Source organism: Pelecanus crispus, chromosome 1 (assembly GCF_030463565.1).
Source record: "Pelecanus crispus isolate bPelCri1 chromosome 1, bPelCri1.pri, whole genome shotgun sequence".
Classification (NCBI taxonomy): domain Eukaryota; kingdom Metazoa; phylum Chordata; class Aves; order Pelecaniformes; family Pelecanidae; genus Pelecanus; species Pelecanus crispus.
In genome coordinates this window covers 94943871-94962776 of record NC_134643.1, presented here as the reverse complement: position 1 = coordinate 94962776, position 18906 = coordinate 94943871, and the positions used below count along the sequence as shown (strand labels likewise).

The window sequence follows — 18906 nt, the reverse complement described above, 5'->3', positions numbered from 1 at the left end:
ATTATTTAAAGCGCAGTAAGGTTTTCAAACTATCTCTGGGCTCTTTCATGTTTTGCTTTTTAATTTATCCAAGAATCTTTTATTCTCTTAAATTTGACAAGTCATACATGTTTGTAGAGCCTAGCAGTGTTTTAGGACATAAATTTTATAAAGATTCTTATGCATTTGAGCTGCCTAGAAAAGAAATGCAGGTAAAGAATGAAGTTTACTTGAAAAATACAAAATTAAAAAAAAGGCAACTTGTGTAGATTCTGCTTTGAAGTTCTGCAACATACTCCTCAGTAAAGGCCCATGTGTATAAATCTTGTTGCCTCTTCTGTTTCCTACTGTTAAAATACAGTTTTTTCAAAATTTGCTAGCTGAATGTGTGATATATTTGAAGTTATGTGATAAATACAAAGATTTTAGTGATATTGCACTTATTTGGGGAATTGCTATCTAATTTCATTACAGATGCATAAAGAAGCTTTTTCTACATTCAAGGAGGATGTTTTTCATGCTTATCATGTGGCATCACTTACTAATAGCATGACCATTGCAAATTTACACCAAAAAATATTCTGATGTAAAAAAACTTGATTTATGAGTATCAGGCATATATATGTAGCATGCTTTATATAGAAGAGAAAAGCCGCAAGCCCTTTAAAGGGCTTCTTAGCTGTTGAGAGTAATTTGCAGAATGAATTTTTCTTCATAACCAAATTATCCCTTCACCCCTGAATGATTCAGAAAGCATCTAATGTCACTGAGTTTCAGTGCTGGCAGCTTTTTTAATTTTTGTACCAAAAGTTAGGGCGTGATTCTTGTAGCTCTTTTAAAACAAACTGACCATGTTATTTCAAGATGAAATTAATCTCATATGCTATTATACAAATGTATTTTTCTGGGAATTGTTTTTAAATTCTAGAGAAGCTTCAAAAGCTGATTTGTGGTCACATGGACCACAAAACTGAATTTTGTCAGTCTTGATGCTTTATGGGCACTTTACCTACCATATCAGTAAACACCTCACCATTAAAGTGACAATTCAAAATGAAGCATATACTGAGAGTAAGCAAGTTATTTTCTTGGAGCTTCTGAATGATTTTTTTGTTAGCTCCCTAATCTTGGTGAGGTTTAATTGCATGGCTCTGTTCTTATGGTGAGGTACTTTATAACTGAGCTTTGAAATAATATAAGCTTTGCTAGAAAGGATATCTAATGGGGTTTTAGTAGAGGAAGAGAAGATTATGAGGAGAAGATTAGAGTGTTATTGCAGGGATAATGGCATAATCACCAGCTTACCAGCACAGGAAGAAAAGTTGGGTGTCACTAAGAAGAAACATTATCTCAAGATGCAAGGAGAGTAGAAAAAGAAAAGAACACAAGATGTGGAGTTTTTAGGATACAAAAGGAAATAACTTTTGAACAGTGAGAGCACAGCATATTTTCATTCTGCAGTTTTGCAGGAGAAAGAATTTCCTGTCAGGTTCAACCTGAGACATTAAGTCTGTAAGAATCAAACATACAAAGATCAGGTTTGTATTTGGAGTTGAGAAGAATTGGAAATGACATAAAGTAGGCTGCAAAAAAGACGAGTATTTGCAATGCCAGAAAACCTGTGTAATGCTACCAAAGTGTTTCTTGGTGACAAGACAGTTCATAAGGAGGAGTGTATGCAGGATTATCTTTGGACATAAACCACAATTTTTATTTTTGCATAGTATGCCTACACACTGCAGTGACATATGTCAAGAGGTAGGACTGAGTCTATTTAAGTTAATAGATTTATGTGAGAAAAGGCAATAAAAGGGGGAGTGGGAGAATGCTGCAAGAATTACAGTATCCTGAGGGATCTGTCCTTGATTTCAGAATCAAAGACTGCATATGATTTGGGGGAACTGTGCAATTGGTTAGTACCATCCGGTGAGTCTGGGAGTCAGCAGTTGTGTTTTGGTGACTATCTGATAACTGACTGAATGTGATCCTTAGGAGATCTATGCAAAGTTTAATCTTTCTTAAAATATGTGTCATCTCCCTCCAGCTATTAGCTGTTGGTGAACTGCTTGAATTCTCATTAATTCTTTTTTTTTTCCTTCCATCCAGTGGTTTTTAATTGGCAACACATCGTACAAAGTCAGTGCTGCCAGTTCTTTCTACTTTAGTGGTGTGTTTGTTGGAGCAATCTCCTTTGGCCAGCTCTCGGATCGCTTCGGGAGGAAGAAAGTCTATCTCATAGGTAACCACTGCCACCTAACAAAATGAATGAAGCAGAGATGTCAGTCTCTGAAGATCAGTGACAAGAGCCCAGTTTCTGCTGAGAGCTTGATACAGAGCAGTGAATAATGTGCTGTGATTTCTTTTTTTTTTGGTCCTTCCAGTATACTTCAGGAATGTAAGTAGGGGCAAGAAATTAATATCTGACTGTCAAATCAGGATTTAATCTGGATTTAGGAATCATACCAGAAGGGCTTACACTCATGCATGTCATGCTCATGGGACCTGCACAGTTGCAATTAATCTTTCTAGTAATTTGTTAGCAATGTTCTTAGATGTATAATCTGCTAGGAATTTGTTGCACCTTTTATCTCCTGTCTGCATTATTTAATTTTTATATATTTGTGATCCTCAGTGTGTTTTAAAGCTCATAAGCTTTTTTACTGTCCCCGGATCAAACAACATTTGGAACTTCATGTTTTGTGTATGTATTTATAAAGTTCTGTATCAATGGATGAGCATGTAAAATTAAAAATTGGATTATCTTTTCTAAAGGAACAACCTCATTCAAAGCAGATAAAGGTGGGCCTGCTATGCAGTGCAAACTCCCTACGTACTGTCCCCTGGTAATGTTTCTCTTTAGTTTGTATGGACTACTTTCCAAGAATGAGGGGAGATATTTGGTCATTTATTTAATCTGTGGCTTCTGAATGGGGATAAATATCAAGCCATCTTAACTGGAGCCGGACAGTAGTTCTGAGTATGTGAAAAAATTGTCTGCTGTGAATTTGAAGGTGTAGTACTGCAAATTACGTATCAGAAACCACTCCTTTTGTGTCCCCCCTTTCATGACACTGACTTTAGGTACTTAAATTTCTGCCCAAACCTGTGGTATGTAGCAGTGTGTTATAGCTGTTGACTGTGATTATTTAGGACAGATGCCACTGAACATCAGCTAAAGATACTGACAAACGCTTCTGTTTTTTCTTTAGGTACTCTTCTGAAATAAAACCTTTTGCCTTGTTTTCCAGGTTTTGCCCTGGACATCTTGTTTGCCATTGCAAATGGATTCTCACCCTCATATGAATTCTTTGCCATCTCTCGCTTCTTGGTAGGGATGATGAATGGTGGGATGTCACTGGTGGCCTTTGTTCTACTGAATGAGTGTGTGGGTACTGCGTACTGGGCATTAGCAGGTAAAGTTTGAGTGTCAATGTCTTTTTGTCAGAATTTAGAGATTTCGGTCTCGCACACCGCTTGAGACACACCAAAGCTAACACTGTAGCAGTTGCAATTTAATTCTGCTTGAGGATCTTGAGCCCTGCTTTGTTTAATGTGAAGCTTAGACAAACACAGTAGATGACTTGGGGCCATTCAGATTTCTGCATCACTCAAGTTGAGAAAGGTCCAGTTGAAACATCCCCTGTGAATGTTACACAGCTAAATACTCATCCAAGGTTTGTGATAGCTGAGCTCTATCCATCAGAATTTTGGACTCTGCTAAACAGAGCTTAGTGTTTGTATGCTAAATATCAATTCTTTCATTCCTGGCAGTTCTCAAAGAAGTCAGAAGTGTTTTTATATAATGGGAAGACGAGACAACTATTGTTTATGTGTTGAAAGTTGTCCCATGTGGTAATCAACCTTAGAACAAAAGATGCAGACGTGCTTAACTGTCTTGGTTGGTAGTGTTGAAGCTGTCCTTCAGATATGATGTGTATGAATCATACTGTTACAGCTCTGGGGCCTGATTTACCCAGTCTGTGACAAGTGCCAAAGACATGCTATGCTGAGACTGTTTCAAAACAAGATATCTTACAAATCATGAGAGCCACAAATGAATACTATATATTCCTAAAAATACCAGTTTTCCAATGGTTTGTAGTATTTATTTTTACACATAGAAAGCTGAAACATACTTACTTGGAATTACAAGACTTAATTGTTCATGGGGCTTTTTTGGGTGAGGAGGATGTAGAATAGTGCTTTTTGGAGTTGTATTGATCTTTGCAATTAGATGTAATACTTCTGCCCTGCATGGGTGAAGGACAGAATGTTCTTTGATCAAATAGCTGTGGTTTTGCCTGTATTGCTGAGTGAATTTTTCTTCATGAAGTGTTAGTTTCTGTCTGATCCCATGTGTTGAGAGTTAATAATGTTCCTTAAAGGAATGATAATGTTTTGTTTTCAATTGTATATTAGGATCTATTGGTGGCTTGTTCTTTGCTGTGGGAATTGCCCAGTATGCTTTATTAGGCTACTTCATTCGTTCCTGGAGGACTCTGGCTGTTGTGGTTAACCTGGAAGGAACAGTCGTCTTTCTTCTATCTCTGTAAGTCATTTTTCAAACTAAGTTTCATCAAGATGTCATCATCAATGTCAAAAATAAGGGGGGGGGGGGGGGCGGGCACCAAGACAAAACAAACAAAAAACCCAACCAACAAACTAAACTACTAAGTCAAGGTGCTTTTCTAGGATGGTATGAAATGGGGTAACTAAGGTATTTCTCTCAACCTCTACTACCCCGTGTTCTGTGCTTATTTTAAATAGCAGTGCTGCAGTATTTGAAAATGTAAGTGTACATTGTATTGTGTATGCATTGTTACTGTAGATGGGAGCAGTCTCTAGAGTGGTGTAGAAGCACATCCTATTCTTTAACTGGTACATGTAGATGATCTAAACCAGATGTCTGGTATGCTATGAGACACTATATATACATGTTAAAAGATACAGAAATGTTTTTGTGGTTTTGAGATAACATGATGTTTCTCTTACAATTGTGCTTACACAAGAAGGAACAACATCAAAATAGCTTGCACATACAGTCTTAAAGGTGACATGCAAAAAAAAAAATAGGCAGCTTCCTTTTATTTTTCAAATGTGTTTAGGGAAGAATAGGAAGAAGGCTTCTTTATTAAGATAGTAGGGGGGTTGTGTTTGTGGACTTCAGCACTGAAAGCTATATGATGCAGTGTGCTCTTCTTATATACCTCCTGACAGCAAAATCTCAGTAACTGAAAGAAGAAAATAACTTTAGCTACTGTTTAAACTTAAGGCTTTTTTTCCTTCCAACATATATTTAACTTCAGTAACTAACTCTTTGAATAAAGCTCTCTGCTAAAGAGTCAACATACCCTTTCAAAGGAAGCATCAGAACTCAAGGAAAGGTCTTAGAGGCTGTTCATGAGGTAAAAAGCCGAGATGACACTTCTGATATTTCAAAACTTAGTGGTGTTTGGGGCCTTTGGGGGGAAAAAAAAATTACTTTCAGATTGATATGCATGACTTCTTGAAGTGCCTTTATGCTTGGGACTTCAAAGCTGTGCTCAGAGGCCTATCTTACTGTAAGAAAGGATTTTTAATTCCAGATTTCATACTGCCTCCCTCAGACGTTGCTTAAAAATTACTCTGCAGAAAATGCTATTAGATCTGTTTTTTTATCACGGGGAAGAAAACATGTTCCTTTCTAAGCTCTTTTCTTCTGTAAAAGCACAGAATCACTTTTATTTAAACTTAAAGGAAAAATGTCACTTCTGGTCAGAGGCGAAAATCTTAAAGCTTCTGGCAAAAGACTAAAGTTTAAATTAGTTTTGGGAATCTGAAAGTAATAGAAGATTTGGTTTGTAGGCTGTGTTGGAGTTATAGACCGATCAAGTGAACAGTGCATATGGGGACCAAGAGCATGACCTTTGCACAGCCTCTGCCTTCCTGTCTACAGGAGAGAATTTGGGAAAAAGTTGGAAAATGAGGAACAGAAGACAACTAGTTAGTGTTACAAAAATACCCTGTGGTTACTTGTAGTAATGTGGTGCCTCCTTAATTCTGAATTCTCCTAAGAGTCCTAATGATACTGTAATTTGTAGTATTGTGTGTATATGTATGTGTGTATATATGTATATACTCAACGTAATTTCTTGGTATCTAAATTACATATGACTTGTATTCCCTTTCCTTTCAACATGCTTTGTCTCTGTTTGAGTAAGTCAATTCTATACCTGAAGGGTTGTTTGAAAAATTCTTTGTTATACTGAAACTTATTTCAGCCTTAGTTCCATAGACAAGTCCAGCCCTGTAGAAGAGAAAGGCCCTAAAGCTGTCTGTGTGTATGTATGTGTTTCAGATTCATTCCAGAGTCCCCTCGCTGGCTCTATTCACAAGGACGGCTGAATGAAGCAGAAGATGCCCTCTACCTCATTGCGAAGAGGAACCGCAAGCAAAAGTGCACTTTTTCATTAAAACTGGCAGCAGAGAGGAGCTCCAGAGAGGCTGGCAGCTTCTTGGATCTGTTCCGATATAAGATTCTCTTGGGACGCACCTTGATAATGATGTTTACCTGGTACTTGAAATACTTTGTAGGCCCAGCTGTGCTACTGTTGCCTCTTTAAGTCTTTGAGAGAACATGTTGCTGAGAATTGGCTTATACTGCAGATTGTACTTAGTCTCAGCCTGTATTATTAGGGATACTGTACCTAAAAAGGATCCTTGTACTATAGTGTTTCCTTAGTACATTTCTAATGTGAAGCTGTTTTTACAGTCTAGTTCTTAGGTGTTTTATCTCTGCATTTCTGCCATGCTTTTTGATTCTCAAAGTAGTTGAGAACTATTTCTTCCTTTCTGACCCTCAAAGGCTGCTGAGATTAGTCATGCTGTCCTCCTCTTTGGCCCAGTGCTATGTGTCAGTACTTTCAGGCACATGGATTAGTCTTTGTTTTGTGTGTAAGGAGCCCATTATCAGGTGGGCGGCCTACCTTGTCTAATAAGTGCTTATTTGCTTAAAAGAAAGGGCTGCCAGTGCTAGCAGCTTCTGTAGTGAGGAGCAGGAGCTACCTCTAGTCACTAGCAGAAATTTAACTCTACAAAAGTGCCTATTTTGTTTGATAGCTCTGCTAGCCCTGAGGTCTTTTGCTGCCACCTTGAAATAAACCTTATGTATGACATGGTATGTGAGTCCTCTGGTGTTACTGTTCATACAGTTGCTTTTATAATGCATATATTTGGGGAAGATGTATTGATTAAGAGGAAACCAAATTGCATTATTTTATCAGCAGACAACACAGAGCTGTTTTCCTTTTGATTTTCCAAATGCTTACTGCAGAACAGCTGATTTTTCTGTGCCTTAAATGAGAATTGCTGATTTCTTGCAGAATGAATTAGTGACCTGTTCCTTTCCTCTCTGTAAAGACGACAGCCAGGCAGGGTTACAAAAGAAAAGTAAAAAAAAAAATCCGAATTGGAGAGTGAATAAAACTGGATTAGGGTGTAGAAATTAAGGCAGAAGTGTCATCTGAACTGTTTGAGAGTTGACACACAATTGGGAAAGTATGGACTAAAGTGAAACCTGATCAAAAAGGACAAAGACACTTCTCAAGTCAAATGATATAATCATGATCATATTTAACTTTATTGTGGTTTATGCACATTCTTCTTAAGTGTAGTCTTAAGTTTAACTGAGTAATAAGTCAGGAATTGGATCTGTGCAGAGACAAAATCATTTCTTTACCTAGAAAGCATCATACAGTTGCAGAGAAACATTTTAGACCTATCTTCTGAAACACTAAACATAGTTTATACTGTATTGTGCCAGACCAGTGCTTTGATTTGGCAGGCAAAACAGCAGCTTTGATTTTACTCTTTCTGTCTTTTCCAGGTTTGTGTGCAGCTTGGTTTACTATGGTCTTACCCTTAATGTGGGTGACTTAGGTGGAAGTATTTATGCCAATTTAGCGCTTTCAGGGTTGATAGAAATCCCAGCATACCCAATCTGTATTTACTTGATTAACCAAAAATGGTAAGTATGAAACTTACTAACCCATTTGGGGTTTTGTTATAATTTTTTCTCAAATATAAATTTCCTGTATATTGCATCTCCTAGCTTGTATTTGTTGTATGGGGCTTCCTGCTTCAATGTTACTACTTCATTATGTTCTCCTGGGAAATGCATTTTTATTTGAAAGTGCCATTAATATATCTTTATTTGAATTAAGTTTAACTTGTTCTCAGTAGTTAACTTATTAATGTGCTGTCTAAATTTAGCTCAGAGGTGAGGCTGATCTTGTAGATCAGTTGAATGTAGCTGTGCTGACTCCATGCTAACACAAGATGGCATTCTTCCCACCTCTGTCTTGTAATCCCTGTTCTCACTGTTGTGTTAAAGCTATTGCAACTAAACTCAACCGAAGCTGTTGTGTGGTTTCACGTAATAGCTGCTGTGTGCACTAGTATGTGAGCAGAGCTGTTGATTCAGATATTTAGACTTTTCCTGAGCCGTGACACTCTGGACGATGTCTTTCACTTTTTGTAGAATTCACCTCCCAGTCTCTTCTCTACATGTCTCCTGAGGAGTTTTGCAAATGTGCACACACAATGGGAAGCCAATCAAAATCCTAGAAATTGTCAGCCACTGCATAAAGACTTGATGCTCATTTTGTTAAGAGTGCAGTAGAAGCTTGTTTAAAAACAGTATGAGAGGAAGTGTTTGTGAGATGGCATTCAGAATTTTCAACTGCAAATAAAGAGGCAACATGAATTTAGAGGACTCATTGCTCTGCAAACTACAGATCTAATACAGAATAAAGCTTTGTTATCCTTGCACATCAGGTTTGGTCGGAAGCGAACATTGAGTGCATTTCTGTTCCTGGGTGGATTGGCTTGTCTTATTGTCATGTTTCTTCCTAAAAAGAAAGGTAAATATTTCCTTTTGTTTCTGGAGTATGTAATAAGCAGCTGTAAACACAGCATCCTTACAGCCTAAGACTTTGGTTGCCAGTAGATTAGGCTTATACCACATGCAAGTCTCAACTTTTGAAGCCAGAGAAGCTAACTTGCAAAAAGGGTAAGCAGCAACCTTCCTAAGACCTTAAGGAAAGTTTGTTAGAAAGGCTTGGATTTGAACTTTTGTCTTTGGAGTCTGCCCTTCTGATCACATCAGTCACTCCTTTCCAGAATGATGTTTCTTGGGGTATCTATCACAGCCAAGTGATAGGTCAGTGTGTAAGTAGTATCCATGCAACATGTTTGTATCTCTCCAAGTGAGAAGCCAATGTCAGAAGATCCTAAGAATCAAATCTTGGAGCAAGTTTCCATCTTTTCTCACTGTTCTAATGTTCAAGACTGGTGTGATTGTGGTACTAGTAATGTGGCCATATAGCTTAAAGAGTTAGTTTAAAGAGCATTCTGAAAATCTTCTGAAGCAAAGGATCTTTAAGAAATGTGAAATTAAATGTCTTTTTTGTAAAGACACACTAATGTTTGTTTCTTCATCTTTTGGATGTTTTTCAAAATGATAGAAACAAAATTGCACAGTGAAGAATGTACTAGTAGAGCATTAATGCAGGATTTTAATGCTTTAAAGATGTCACTTATTGTAACACTGAAGACAAGGAAAGGAAAACTCATTTTCTCCTTTTTCTGGTATTGGGCAATAGTTCCAAACTGTAGTGTCTAGGACTGTTCAGTCATTTAACCCAGTATTTTTCTATTGGATTATATTTAACAGAGTGGAAACAATTTTGGGCTAGTAGCAAGTCTGCCATGAATTTAATATCCATTTTTTCAGTTATTTTTTCAGTATGTTACATGGAGAGTTTTCTTCTTTGTATAAATTTGATTGCACAAATAAAGGTAATAAATCTGTAGACACAGAATATAAATTATGTTGGATGATTTCTGCCATTGCTGCCTAAAAGAAGGCTCCTTAGATTCTCTTGGGTTTTGAGAGTTCTCATGAAGGTGCAGATCACCTCTGACAAATACTGTCCTTTAATAGAAAAATGCTTGGCTGTCATAGCAGATTCTTCAGTAGATTCCTTTTCACTCCATACTGTTGTGTGACTGAAATGATTATGGAGATGTATTTGAGTGCTTGAAAGCCTTACAAGGGTCACATTTTCTCTATCAGATACTGGAGTGTTTGCGGTGGTGAATAGTCGCTCTCTGTCTTTGCTGGGGAAACTGACAATCAGTGCTGCATTTAACATTGTCTACATCTACACATCAGAACTTTATCCCACAGTGATCAGGTAACACAGGTTAATTTTAAGGTCTTCATTTTTCTGGTTTTCTTACCTGATCACCTTTTACTTCTCTATTACTTTTTTCTATTAACTATAGCTTTTCATTTGAGATTTTCAGTTATATATAATGATTATCTGTAGTTTTATATGCTCAGCTTCTTCCCTTATACTCTTCTCACTTTGTCTTCCCTCAAATTTGCAGTGTTCTCTTCAGATTAACCGTATTCTTTATATAACACTACAACAGTCCTTTTGGCTGCTCAGTATGCTCACAGCCCTCTCTCCACTAATGAAGACAACAATAGTATTGCTGATAATTCTTTAATGAGTGGTATCTGTAACTTTTTCAGAGCTTTATAAACAAGACAACTCTTAAAACATTCATACTTAACCAGCAACACTGAAGATGACTTGTCAATAAGCTTTGTAAAAGTAACTTGATGCTTCGTAGGCCACATGTAAGCAACAGTAAGGTCTCACTCACTAGAGGCAAAAGTACTCTGTGCTTGTGCTGACAGAGCAGACAAAGGCATCTGTTATATGGGTGCAATTTTTAGTAGGTATTTTAACCAGGTATTATTGTTGATGATCAGCCACCAGTGAAACTATACTGTGGTGTTTTTCATGTGTGGGCAAATCTGCTGATAAATAAGATTTGATTAAAGGAATTTAGCCAAAGTTTCAGTCAGAGACAAGATGCATTAACTGAAATCACACTTTTTTGCCTATCTGTGTATGTATGTTAGAATTCTGAACGTGCAGGGGATTTTTGCTTCTCTAAGCACAAAGCATATGTTTTAATTCCTGTCTTGGGATGTGTTCAGTTACATTTGACTTTTCCTTGCCAGTTAATGTGGTCAGGATCATGACTGAGACTTTTTTCCTTGCTCAATGGCACTTTTCAAGTCATAATTTCTCCTACGCAAATGTCACTGATTAATGATTCTTGTTTTCTTAGGAATGTTGGAATGGGTGCCTGCTCCATGTTTTCCCGTGTTGGTGGAATCATTGCTCCTTTCGTCCCTTCATTGGTTTGTCTGAACTTCTCACTATTATGTATATTTTTGTTTTGGGACTCTGATGTATCAAAGCTTACAGAGGTGGGAATATTTTGGATAAATTTATATATATAAACTGAGATATGTAAATTGCATGTCTTAACAGTATCATGGTAGGCCAAAGGCATTGTGATATAATCTGTGCAATTAGACAAAAACTCAACATTATTTAGTTCAGAAGGTGTATTTTAGCCCTGTAAGAATTTTGTGACTTAACTAGTGGACTTTAGCAATATAGTAATTTCAGAATACCAAGATGGTGATACCCAATTATAAACCCTAAGCGAGCAATAGGAAAAACCCAAAAGATCTACTGCATCAAGATAAAGTATATGGGCTCAATAACTCATATTTCTGAGAATAAATTAGTTTTACTGTCAGTGCACTTCATTGAATACCCATGGATTATAATTATCAGCAAAGTGGTTTATCTTTCACTGAATGAAGATGATGTGGAGACCTGATATACAGGCGAGGCTTTTGAGCACAAACTTCACAGCAGTCTGTCACAACAAAGAACAACTCTGAAGAATGAAACATGGGGATGATACTGTTTTTCTCTGTGTTCATAGTCTTATGCAGGTAAAAGTGTGCCAGTTTTTCCACACAAACTGCTTGCTGAGGGCAAGTGACAATTCCTTTATGTGACAGATTTCATCTGGAATAACTTTCCTCTCTGCTATTTGCCATCTTGTTATGTCAGGCAGAGGGCCAGCAAAAGGGCAGATGAGCACAGTGAGCCTTTTAATCTGCAGAATGAAACATTGGCTAGGTGAGAGGGCAAGCACCTCCAGGGTACAACAGGCAAAGCTGAGACTGGTGCAGGTCTCCCAGGTAGATTTAATAGGCAGCTTCTATGTAGCAGTTGGGGTATCCATTATGTTGTATCTAGCAGAGATTTGGCACTGCAGGAGACACAAATCTTGGATCATCGTGTTTGAAGGGGTCCCATGAAAGTGAAAATAGCTCTTTAAATAACAAATGAACATTGATTTGAGGAAAGAATTAAGTAGTTTTGTGGTTTGGAATTTCTTCAGCTATTTTAATGGATTCTCAGTATCTTTTGTCTGGGGATCTTATAATAAGGTTGGGAATGGGAAAAGTTAATTGCTGAGATAAGAGATGAAATGTAGCTCTTGTGTTTGATCACAGCCTGTTGTTTTCTCAATTTAGAATTGTTCTTTATTATACAAAGGGAGTTTTTGAAACAAACAGCTAAACTCTTGCCTTTTTTTACATGAGCCTGCTTTACTGGTTGTCTGAAAGTGAACGTACACATTCTGGAGCTGTATTGTAGATGACTCATATTTTTGCACACACTTTTCCCCACTGTAGTTTGGCTTCTAACAAGCCATGTAAAAACAGGAACAGGCATCAGAGGAAGAGTATAAACATAGGTTGTCAGGGGTGATAACAGGAAGGCCAAAGCTCAGTTGAAGCTAAAACTAGCAAGGAGCATAAAGACGGATTCCATCAGCTAAAGGAAATTTAGTGAAAATGTTTAGCCCATTGTTGAATGGGATGGGCATTCTATTTGTGGATTAGATGGAATTACCTGAAATACTTAACACTTTTGCTTTAGTCCTCATAGGCAAAGCTTGACCCTAAGACTCTGCATATCAGCACAGTTGAGGAAGCAGAGAGCCAGTAAACTAAAGTAAAAGAGGAGCAATAGGTTCAAGAACACTTAAAGCTGAAAGCTTTCCATTCCATGGGATAAGATTCCCTAAGAGGTGATGAAAGAGCTGGCTGTGATAGAGAGGCAAGTGTCCATCATCTGTGATAAACCATTGTTGTAGAGAAAGGTCACTGATAACTGTGGAGGGGTGGAAAAAAGCTAATACTGTATGCATCTTTAAGATCAGAAAGTGGATCCAGGGAGTTACCGGCTGAGCAGCTCAAACTTGGTCTCTGGGAAGATCATGTGACATGACCTCTCAGAGTCTGTTTCTGAGCATGTGAAGGCCAAGAAGGTAATCGGGATCAGTGAACATGGATTTACTAAGGACAATTCATTCTCAGCCAGCTTGGTTTGATAGTCAGCCATTTCATCACAGAAGGTAATATGAATGAGGGAAAGGAGGAGAGCAGGAAAGGCTTTTGTAAGGCATTTGACACTGTCCCGCAGCATTCTTGTTTGGAAGCTGAGGAAGTGTCCTGGATGAAAATTAGATTTGGATGTTGCATGGACCACCAGGCTCAAAGGGATAGTGACAGGCTCAGTATTTGGTGGCTGGTGACAAGTGGAGGGTTAGACAGAATATATCCTCATTTTTAGAGGGTGCAAAATAAGGAGTGATTGACACACCAAATGGTAGATCTTGAGTCCAGTGGGACCTTTTGGACCAACAGAAATCCATAAAGGCCAACAAGGAGAATAAATTTCTGGTGTGGACTAATTACATGGTCAGTACAGGCTGGGAACCAGCTGGCTGGCTAACAGCCTTGCTAGAAGAGACCCAGGTATGATAATGGATGACAAGTTAAATGGGAGCTAGCAGTGTCCTCATCACAAACAGGCAAACTTCATGCTGAGCTGCATCAGGCCCAATTCAGCATGTGTCACACAGGTTAAGTTCCCTCCCAGTTCTAGAGGGACATTGAAAAATATGGGGTGGGTCCAGTGGAGGGTAACTAAGATCATCAGGGGCATGGAGCACATGGCTTCTGATGAAGCTTGAGGGACTATTGCACCTTTGATCTTCCCAGCAGTGTGGAACAGTTCAGCAGGGGTCACTGGCCAGAAGTTTTGGCTTGGGGGTTAGATAAGAAATTTGGAAAAATACTCTTTTTGAGAGGCTTAATGCAGCCCTGGAACAGTCTACTCAGAGGGGGAATCTCCATCCCTGGAGTTTTATCAATATTTGGTTACACAAAGCTATGATTGACCTGGTCTAGTGTTAGCTGTAGTTGTGCTTAGAGTAGGCGACTGGCCTAGATGACCTCAGGAGATCTCTTCCAACCAGCATGTCTGTGATCTTTCTTCCCTACTACAAAGTGATGTTGCCTTTGTTAAAAAGTACATGTTATGGACAAAAATTGAATATAAATTCAGCAGGCTTTTTTTTAATGTCCATTCCAAAATCTGTGTGGATCTAATAGTATTGCTAAGATACAATTGTCAATATTGGTTTAAAAAAAAAAAAAGTAGGATTGGTAACTTTTATGCTGAATAAGAACACTTGCCAGATGGAATGGTTGGTTAAGTGCTTTAATATGCAGTATGAACTAGGTGGAACCAATCTCAACCTAATGCTTTCTGTTTTTTTTTTTTCCCAGAAATCTGTACAGTGGTCTCTGCCTTACATTGTGTTTGGAGCAACTGGTCTTTTGTCTGGGCTCTTAAGTTTATTGTTGCCAGAGACCTTAAACAGCCCTTTGCTAGAAACTATTTCAGACCTGCAGGTATGCTCGTACTGGAGGCTGGGTGATGAAGCCATGTCACTGCAAGCCCTAGATGGCTCACAGGTATATTCCTTTTTTCCCAGTACTTTTCTGTTGTGTTTATTTCAGCTGTCAGCTTGAATATGCCACTCTAAATAGATTAGGATAGTGATTCTTGGGCTGTGGAGGATAGGCCCCAAGCAGTTACAGAAGATAGTTTACTAACCTTACCATCATGTCTGAAATGCTGTCTGGAAATGCAGGCTGAAACATAGCTGGGTTAATTCATCCCTTCAAGGCCAAAAGCTTACAATCTTTTCCTTTGGGATAAAGGATGCAGTAGTGTCTGTGCTTCTCTAATCTGTAAGATGGATTGCTGCAGCATGCTTCATGCAAAGCTTGCCATTGAAGTTTGGGAAGCCTTAGATATTAAAGAAAACAGAAGCCTGTTTGTGAAAGGCTTTTCTCAAAGGCAGCCACGCTGTACTTCTGCTCTCACCTGCACTGGCTGTTCTGCAATGTCAATTGTTAGGTCTATCCTAGAAAGTCTTTAAGTGGGTTAAAGCTAGACTAACCTCTGAGATCTGTCCCATTTCCCAGAATGGGAAATGAGACTTGTTGAAAACATTGGAACTACAAAACTGCCAGGCATAAGCATAAATAAATGTGGCAGCAGGATGTTTTTCAGTGAGGTTTCCTTAAATGTTGTTTTTTCATATCACTTTATACTTCATTTTGTCAAATTCATGGACATCTCTTGAGGTGTGTACATCTTCCAGTTGTGTGGAGATTTTTTTTTATGCGGCTGCTCCTCTGTGAATGGAGTGGGATTAGAGAGAAGTAGCTAGGAAGCTGGAAACGGGTGTTTGAATTTGGGTAAGATTTTAATGTTTAAATTCTGGTCCCAAATTTTAAGTATCAATGCACTAGTAACAATTGACTAAGTGGTCAGAAGACTTGAAGGGCAACTCATAACAAAAAATGTTAGTTGTCCCATTAGGCTGAGATGAAACAGGATCCTTGTAACACCTTTACTTTTGTTTGATTAATTTTTGGCCAAGCAGTCTGAGATTCACAGGTAGTCATAAACTTATAGAAATCAGGAGGCAGAGTAACATTTATTTCTAGAATGAAACAGTTGCTTCCTTTCAAAGGCTTCAACATGTTGCCTTGTTTACCAATTTTAGCTGTAATTATTTTTGGCAGGGCAACACAGTTTAGTGACAAAAGCACCCTTCATGAAAGCTTGAAATAATCAGCCCTGTAACAATTAATTTTATACATTAGCTACTTTACATGCACATTTTATAAACATTTTTAACCATACTGGATAATGTGTTATGGCACCACATTCTTGCTGGCTACACAAATCCATCATATGTTATTTTGGTAATTATGTCATTATTACATCTTAACTGTGCAGATGGCTTACTAACAAAAAACAATTCTAGCAAACACTGCAGGTGTTACAACTTAGAGGGGGGAAAGTCATGTTTTTATTTTCCTTTCTAACCAGGTAATGTCAGTATTGCCCTTTGGGGTGACAAGTATTGTCTGTATCAGTATTTGCGCAACTTGGTTCACTTATATCATGCAGTCTTCTCAGGTTTTTTTTCCTTCCTGTACTTCTGCAGGCTTCTTAAAAATCCCAACCTGAACAGGTTCCACAAAAGGCAATACTTTCCCCCAGATGGATTAAAGTTATTGAATCCAAATGAAAAAAAAGTCACTGGTTCAGGCCTAAGTAATCCTGTAACTTCAGTGAAGTTATATTTGGAATGTCTGTGATACATTAAGGGTCTATTTTAAAGCTCACAAAGAAAGTGCTGACAAAATGGAAAGCTGTTAAACATTAACCCTATTTGACAAGGCCATGGAGAGGTCTTACGAAGCTGCTGTAAGAAAGATGTAGAATTTATTTGGCATACCCTGAATTCCTCCTGTGGAATCCATTGTCCTTTTGTACCACTTTCAGGATAACATGCATTCTGGTTGCCCAGAGTGGAGGTTTTGTCCCTGTTAACATATGAATGTGATATTCAAGTTGGACAGCATCCAGTGATAGCCTGACTTTCCTCAAATAATTTTAGAAATCCAGAAAAAAGCATAACATGATTCCCTCTATATGTTCTGACAGGTCTTAGTGCTCAAACTGTTTGAAATTCCTTTGCAGTTATAACCCACATTGCTGTAGCAAAACTCCTCTGAAGACATATCTAAAGCTACAGATTTTGCTTGCATGGTACTGTCAGTCAGGAACATGATTTCCATTTCTCTGTTTTTTTACCCTCTGTCTCTCCCTTCTTCGCATATGACTAGGCAGGCAGAAGTCTTAGGGTGGATGCAAGCATACTGGGAAAAAAAAATCCTAAGTACTCAAACTAGATGGAGTTTATACTAGCAAGAGAATATCTTTTAAACTGGAATAATTTGTATGAATTCCATGGAAAAATGCTACACTGGCCAAGTAAAAATCAATTAGGTGTCATAGCTGACTTTAGTTTTGGTATATGATATAAATTACGTTGTTAAAAGGACTCTGGCTGGAGTAGGTATGCTTATAATAGGGAGTTTTCTTCCTGAACATATGAAGTGGTAATGTTTTTTCCCTTTTCCGTAACACATTTAGTTGGTATTGCAGGGAGATCTTTTTAATGAAACTTGCATAGGAAAATGTCCATGCTACACATGGAGGAGTAATAATTCAGGATGGAGAGGCTTTTACGTACTCAAGTGATCTGTGTGTTCTGAGCCTGTTTCCAGTAGCTCACCACAGAGTGAGGACCTTAGCCTTAATTTAAAGAAAGCTGAGTAGATTATCACTTCAGAACCTTTCTAGCCAGTCTCTCCTGCATGTATTCTCTAGTGTACATCCACTAAAAGCTTATCTCTTTAAACAGACTTTGAAGCACCAAGGACACAAAGAAATCTTAATTCACACAATGTTTTTTTGCAAAGTTTTAATACAGTGATTTGACCTGTCTTTTCTTACTTTTTCTCCACAAGTGTTCCAACAGAGGTGTAATGGTTTGTGCTTATGTATCTTGAGATTGATTTAGTGGCTTCTGCACTAACCAGTGACTTCATTTCTGTTTCTAGTCTGGAGACAAAGACAGTTCTGCAGGGAGTGGAAGTGAAGATGAGGAGTTTTATGACGCTGATGAAGAGACTCATATGATCAAGTAATGAAAAGAAGAAACACTAGCCTATTTTATGCCTTTTCTTACTTGTCCAGTCAGTCCAGCTGTAAGACTAGTATTGGGGACCTCACCTGTCAGGGAATGTAATTGGGCAAGTGCCTGTGTTTCTTCCGACTAGGAGAGGGATTTGAGTACTGTTCAGACTAATTACACCACTGATGCTCTCCATAACAGACAGCCATTCAAATTCTTGTGGTTCAGAATGACAGTGCACGGAATACATTTGAAGCTAGGTGAGACAGCAAGGGTGGGATCATGTAATTTCCTAGGCTTGAGAAATACCTAGGCTTAGACAGATTTAGACAGATCATCAATGCACATGTTTGTATTTTATTTTCAAGGCGGTTGATTTTGATTCAGTATAAATTGATAAACTGGAAAACACCCACTGTTTGTTTTTCTGTAGAGTGAAAGTGGTCACAGAATGTGCTCTGTGCTACTCCAATGGGAACATATTCCTGAAATTGTATGTTAAAATGGCTTTTGCATACTAAATGGGGGAGAAGCAACTGTGAACATAAGGTTTCTCTCTCTGCACACAGACACCTGTATAGAGTTACAGGGTGCAGCTGTTGAGCTGTGTGTTAACTTAGTGATAATGAAAGGCCAGGAGGAAGGACTACAGAAGAGAGCAACCATAAAGCCTGCAGACCAAAAGGATGTTACTGATTGGGTTTTTTCCTTCTTTTCATCAACTGAGAATTTTCTTGGGCTGTCTAATGCATACATTTGCTACATGTTCCCCACATCTCAGCACTGCTGTTCATAGCTTTGCCTACTTCTACCTTGTCCTCACTTTGCCATAAATAGTGAGGCTCAGCAACTTCTCTGTGCAGTGAAATAATTCTGTGAAGGGTGTAATCTCATGGGTGGGACATAGGTGAGGTATTTGTCACATACTGTGTGTGCGAGGTGTGTGTTAGGTCCACAAAAATAAGCTATATATTCTATCTGTCTTTCTGGAAGAAACTTAACTCTGAAATGGTAAGAGGAACTATGGGTTGCTGTTACATTTTGGGGATTATTACCAGGAAGCTGCTAGTATTTATTTAAAAT

The 18906-nt window shown here is 38.2% G+C and overlaps 1 protein-coding gene across 1 annotated transcript in view; it reads left to right on the top strand.

Moving 5' to 3' along the window:
• SLC22A15 (solute carrier family 22 member 15) overlaps positions 1-17836 on the top strand; it is a 33357-nt gene extending 15521 nt beyond the window's left edge. Inside the window, exons 3-12 of the mRNA XM_075721650.1 lie at positions 2086-2218; positions 3228-3392; positions 4399-4528; positions 6317-6532; positions 7844-7984; positions 8794-8879; positions 10094-10214; positions 11167-11239; positions 14546-14734; positions 17750-17836. Coding sequence (XP_075577765.1) covers positions 2086-2218; positions 3228-3392; positions 4399-4528; positions 6317-6532; positions 7844-7984; positions 8794-8879; positions 10094-10214; positions 11167-11239; positions 14546-14734; positions 17750-17836 — 1341 coding nt within the window. The remainder of the gene's footprint in view (positions 1-2085; positions 2219-3227; positions 3393-4398; positions 4529-6316; positions 6533-7843; positions 7985-8793; positions 8880-10093; positions 10215-11166; positions 11240-14545; positions 14735-17749) is intronic.
• The last annotated feature ends 1070 nt before the right edge of the window (positions 17837-18906 follow it).